Source organism: Artibeus jamaicensis, unplaced genomic scaffold, assembly GCF_021234435.1.
Source record: "Artibeus jamaicensis isolate MK-2021 breed Jamaican fruit bat unplaced genomic scaffold, CSHL_Jam_final contig_387, whole genome shotgun sequence".
Taxonomy (NCBI): domain Eukaryota; kingdom Metazoa; phylum Chordata; class Mammalia; order Chiroptera; family Phyllostomidae; genus Artibeus; species Artibeus jamaicensis.
In genome coordinates this window covers 42,183,710-42,189,709 of record NW_026521812.1, presented here as the reverse complement: position 1 = coordinate 42,189,709, position 6,000 = coordinate 42,183,710, and the positions used below count along the sequence as shown (strand labels likewise).

The 6,000-nt window shown below is 39.4% G+C and overlaps 1 protein-coding gene across 4 annotated transcripts in view; it reads right to left on the bottom strand.

The window, feature by feature from the left end:
- Window positions 1-2,127: 2,127 nt before the first annotated feature.
- Window positions 2,128-6,000, bottom strand: part of CEP162 (centrosomal protein 162) — a 72,884-nt gene continuing 69,011 nt past the window's right edge. For all 4 annotated transcript variants that reach the window (XM_037143821.2, XM_053664912.1, XM_053664913.1 and 1 more), the window contains one exon: window positions 2,128-3,590. In XM_037143821.2, the coding sequence (XP_036999716.2) occupies window positions 3,381-3,590 (210 nt within the window). In that variant the 3' untranslated portion in view covers window positions 2,128-3,380. The remainder of the gene's footprint in view (window positions 3,591-6,000) is intronic.

Below are 6,000 nucleotides of genomic sequence, written 5' to 3'. Positions count from 1 at the left end.
AGGAAGAGTAATTCTGGCAGAAATTGAGATGAGGGGCTGGCACTCAGGAGGGAGGACAGATGGAGGGGCTGATCCGATGTTATCCTGCTGGCAAGGGTAGCTGTGCCCTGAGTGAGAGAGTAGATACAGTCTCTGGGGTTGGAGGGAAGAGGGGGTTGTATTTGTAGGTGAAGGTCGAGGGACAAAAGAGATTACCAAGTCCCTACTACGTGTGAGTGACTGAGCGGCTGTGAAGGCTCGGTACCCAAGTTAGGGGAGTGAGGACCTGGCTGTTCTTGTTAGGGCTCTTTGAACGTGGCCATGGTAATGAGCAGAGGACAAGATAATGAGGTAGGAAGACAAGGGCATGCACATGTGCAACTATTTGCACCGACTGCCTGGAGCTGGTGGGAGGGGAAAGCTCTCCATTCTACTCAGTCTTTTCTAATGAGCTGGCTCATTTAACCCTTTTATAAATATTCTTTCCCTCACGACTCCCCTTTTGCCTTCATCACAAATCCTCCCAAATCCCTTCCAAATTTTTCTCTAAGGAGTTACACAGGCCATATGCAGTTCTACGTATCTGTCTTCTGCATCAGAACTTTTTCGCCGCTAACATAAACACCCTAAGAAAGGAGGACCCACTGGCAGGCGGCCAGGAGGGGTTGAAGTGCAGGGCAGTCCCTGGGACCAGGTCTACTGGCCGGACTCACCCCTGTGTTCTTGCCTCTTCACCTGTGTGCTCCAAGGATGCTACCTCGTACAACTGCCCTGTTTTTGTCCTCTCCACAAAGTCTAGTCCATTTCTTGTTTTTGAATTATACTAACAACTCATCTCATTCTAAAGAAACTTGATGCATCTTTTCCTCTTGGGAAATAAATTTCCTCTAATGGATATTTCCCTATTGCTTACAACAATCCTATAAAGTAAGTGTAGATGGGAAAGAATAACTTCTGTTTGCACTACTGAGGTGACTGTGACTGAAGCTTTGAACAAAACCGGAGAGAAAAATGGACTTATAATGGGTTGAACTAGAGGGGAGGAAATAGGTTCATTATGAGTAAGCCCTAACCTTATCAAGCTGGACAGGTATTGAGAAGCAATACATGTGTTTTTTATTAACAGCTCTTCTACAGCAACTGAAGAAAGGCTATATAAATGGATCATATTTTAAAACAATTAGTAACTTGGAAGGATTTGAAAACATTCAAACTTCACTCTTCTCACCATTCACTGCTAAGCTCTTTGAAGCAGATGGCTGTTGTAACTAGTTATCTTACCTTATTCTTTGTAAGATTTACCTCTTAATGCACCTGCAGATAGATCTCGGACTTACCTATAGTCCTTGGTAGGCATGGGTGGGAGAGAGGAACGTTTTCACCTCCTTCTAGATGCTTAGCTATAAATTTAGAAGTTTTGCAATAAGGGACTGAACCCTAACACTAAAGCCGATTTCCCAGGATTGATAGGTAAATACTAGCTATGGAATGCTGTGGACTCACAAGTAACAGCCCCGATCAGAAACCTCTCTGCACAAAAGCGGTGGTTCAGCAGCAAGCCATGTATTCTGATCAAGTTCCTGATGGGAAGGCCTGTGGATGCAGGTGCCTTATGACAGTGTGAGGAGGTGGGACTGGTGGGAGAGGACGGGTACTTCCTGGAGCTTAACTTCATAAAAGCCTTCCTATTCAAGACAGTTTAAATGTGTCTGTCTTCTCTGTTCTCATCCTGGATCCTTACAAAGGCTAAGGGATGGAGCATAATTCTTGCTGTTTTTAGTTGTAACTAAAAGTTCTGATAGTGTTTATGGATCTTCAGTCTGAAAATAGAATTAAAGATCAGCCACATGCACAACTTATTCCAAAATAGAATACAAAATCCTCATCAAAACAGGATGCACTTTTACTGTAAGTAATCATCTATCTGATGCCTGCACTTCCCCTCGTGTTTCAGAATCAGCTGTGTTTGTGCCTGGAATGAACAGCCCATGAACAGAGTCGTCAAAAGGGAGGGGGGAATAGCTATAAATGAATAGTTTTCAGATAAACACACAAAGCAAGTAATAATCAAAATAGTTTATATTATAACTTAAAATAAGTTTCTTTCACATAAAAAATAACAAACTAAAATTAATGCTTTTTCTACCCTCTTAGGAAAAGAACATTTAAAAATGCTGGACATTAAGACATTAATTGCATTTCTTATATTTAATTTCTACATTTCACATTTGCTACCCATAATTTCACCAGGATCTATTTTACCTGTCCTTTACACAGTATTTCAACATTGTATTTATCATTTTAGAATTGCATTTATTAGCCTGTGGTTATTGAGCATTTGGAATACAGCTAGTCAAAGTTGGTATGTGTTCATAAATGTAAAATACACCAGAATTTGGAGACCTGGTATGAAAAAAGGAATGTAAGAACTCAACTTGTAAAATCACATTTTGAATATATAAGATTATATACATTCCAAAATTTCATTAAAAATCTTTTAAAATGTGGCATTAAAATTAAAAATCATATGTGGCTCGTATTAATTATACTTCTATTGGACAGTACTGAGCTAGAACATTTGAAAACAAGGCGGCTATAGCTTTAACTTACCAGTGTCTTACACACTCACTACCTGCTTTTGAAAATGGGAATTGCAACATAAAAAGAACAATCTGGCTACTTTTGTGCATACTTTAGGCTTTAATTTTTTAATGAACATATATTACTTTTCAAATAGTAGAAAGTAAAAGTGTTATATTCTATCATCTTAGAGTTGCAAAAAGAGAATTGGCATTTAAGACATGTAGCATAGAACAATTAATCAAATCCCCCTATTACTTGGGAAATGCACTTTTCATCTGCATCAGGTGAAAGAAAATGAGGTAGGAGTGAAAATCTGGGAGAGCACAAGATAGTTCACTGTCTACTTGCATGAAGTTACAATTCTTGGCCAAATGACAGCAGAAGCACTCCTGCTCAGGTGACGGTCAATGTGGCTGTGCTCACATGCCTCTGTTTCCATTGGAAAGAGGGGCTGTTTTTCTGGCACCAGGAATGAGTCAACAACGGCAGAGTATGTGCAATTTTCTTTTCATATCCAGCATATAAATGAGAACTCTTACTATAAAATTCACTAACTCTAATCACCTGACATAAAGAGACTGGTCCATAAATTATTTAAAATGTGACTAGTTAATGCTTTTCAGTAAAATACACCACAATGCTTTTTTTCCCCTTATTGGTTAAGGGCAATTTATTCTGAAACGTTGCATTTGTGTTGCTTGCTTTCTGGCAACATACTGGAGCAGCTGTTTTCAAAGGCGCCTCTGACAGAAAGAGGCACAATCGCAGCCATCCTGCACCTCCAGGCCATGCCAGGAGGTCGTGTGGAGTCTGCATTTCTAGTAATACTCTGGTGCATTTACTTCACTTGCAAAAGCAACTGGCACAACCACCCCCTGTCGGTGCAGCTCTCGGAGAACATCTAATATTGAGTCTAATTCTGTGCGGAACTTGTCCAGCTCACGATTCTTCAACTGTGCAAGTCTTTTCCATTTCTCAATTTCTTTGTTTTGCTCAGTCTCTACCACTTGGTGTGTCTGCTGTATTATCTGTAAATAGAAAAATTCCATATTACTGTTAGAGTTCATAGTGGGGGTGAAGAACATTTGATGACCTCAAAGAGCTGAAGTGGGACAGTGCTGACAATGGTGACCTGGAAGGAGAAGGCAAGGGAACCCTATCTAATGGGTTTCATTCTATCAATAAACGGGTGTGCAAGTGAAGCCGTTAAGAGGGAAATCCTGATAGGGAATTTTACAGTCCTTTTCTTGTAAGCTGGGAATGATGAGTACCATTTAAAGCATCAGAAAACCTTGGTATGAATCCAGACATCCCTCAAATGCTGTTCCTCTTCAGTACAGCATTTGAGATGCAATCAAGACAGTTTTAAAGCCCTGGCTGGCTGGCGTAGCTCAGTGGATTGAGCGCGGGCCTGCGAACCAGATTATCGCGGTTCGATTCCCAGTCAGGGCACATGCCTGGGTTGCAGGCCAGTTCCCAGCAGAGGATGCATGAGAGGCAACCACACATTGATGTTTCTCTCCCACTCTTTCTCCTTCCCTTCCCCTCTCTCTCGGAAAAAAAAAAAGACAGTTTTAATATACAATGCATGTCACTGCATTCATTAACAGAACTGAAAATATGATAAAAGCACACATATGTAGCTTCTACCATATGCAAGGCTTGGTTTTAAGCATTTTATCCATGTTAACTCATTTACTTCTGCCAACCTGGGGGATACGTTCTGAGAAAGGCATTGTTAGGCAAATGCGTTATTGTGCAAACATCATAGAGTGCACATACACAAACCTAGATGGTGTAGCTTACTCTGTACCTAGGCTGTATATAATCTTATGGAACCACCATAGTATATGTGATCTGTCACTGACTGAAATGTCATTATGCAGAGCATGACTGTCCTGTAAAAAAATGCCAATGGAATCTCGATATGGATTGCGATAAATCTACAGATGGCTTTGGGCATTTTAACAAGTATGCCCTGCTTTTCGAATGTTTGCATTATGCCACTTCATGTTTATGATAGACCTACATTAGTACCTGCTTTTGCTAACCAAAAAAAAGTCAATGTTTTCATCTTTATAAAAAAAAAGGCAAAAGGATAAAATAGCATTCAGTGTTTGTTTAGCAGCAAGCTGTCCAGAGAGACAGCCTGCACCCCAAACAGTGAGCGTGGAATTCCTTTTACTATATTTCAGCATTATTTTAGGTTTAATGTGACACTTGGTATGACTGAGTAGGTTATTTTGGGGGTCTGAGAATGCTAAAAATGTTTACATATAAATTAATGGTAACTGCTTCTTTTTCATGCTATTTCTGCTTATGAAAGGTTTAATGGGACGTACTACCTTCGGAGAGCGGGGGAAACCTGCATTAATTCTTCCAACAAATGGAAAGGAATACAGGATACCTTCCCATTTATTTGTGTGCTCCTCACTGTCTTTCCTCAATGTCTTAGAGTTTGTAGTGCACACCTATTTTACTCCCTTGGATAGATGACCAAGTGATTTATCGCTTTTGATGCTACTGTACACAGGACTATTTTCTTTCTCAGATAATTTGTTATTAGTATGTAGAAATACTACTGATTTTCATATACAGACATCTGTATTCTGCACCTTCACTGAATTCGTTGACTAACCAAGAATTTAGAGGTGGAGTCTCTGTTATCTGAAATAAGTCTCTGTTATAAGATCATGTTATCTGAAAATAGAGGCAATTTTACTTCTTCCTGTACAATTCTGATGGCTTTTCTTTTTTTTGCCTGACTGCTTGGGCTAGGAATTCTAGTACTGTGTTGCACAGCAGTGGTGAGAGAGCAGTTGTGTTGTTCCAGATCTTGGAGGAAAAGCTTTCAATCTTTCACCACCGAGTACTATGTTAGCTGTGAACTTGTCATATACGGACTTTATTATGCTGAGTTATTTTCTTTCTGTACTTAATAGTTTTTTCATAAATGGAAGTTGAATTTTGTCAAGTGCTATTTTTGTATCTGTTGAGATGATTTATGATTTTTATCTTGCATTCTATTAATGTGATGTAACACATTTATTGATTCATATGTGTTGAACCATTCTTACCTCCCAGGGATGAATCCCACTTGATCCTGTGTATGACAGTTTTAATGTGCTGTTTAATCTGGCTGTCTGTTTGTTTCTGAGAATTTTTGCATCTACATTCATTAGAGATCGTTGCATATAGTTTTCCTGTCTTGCGGTATTCTTATCTGGCTTTGTTATCTACCAGTAATTCTGAAAAATTTGAGAAGTGGCATTAATTTGTCTGATAGTTTGGTGGACCTTCTCTCTTCCTTCCCTGTCTTTTATTCTTCTATCTTAAAAAAATTGTTTGGTGGAATTCATTAGTGAAGCCATATGGTCCTGGGCTTTTCTTTGTCAAGAGATTTTTGATTACTGACTAACTCTCCTTGATAGTAACTAG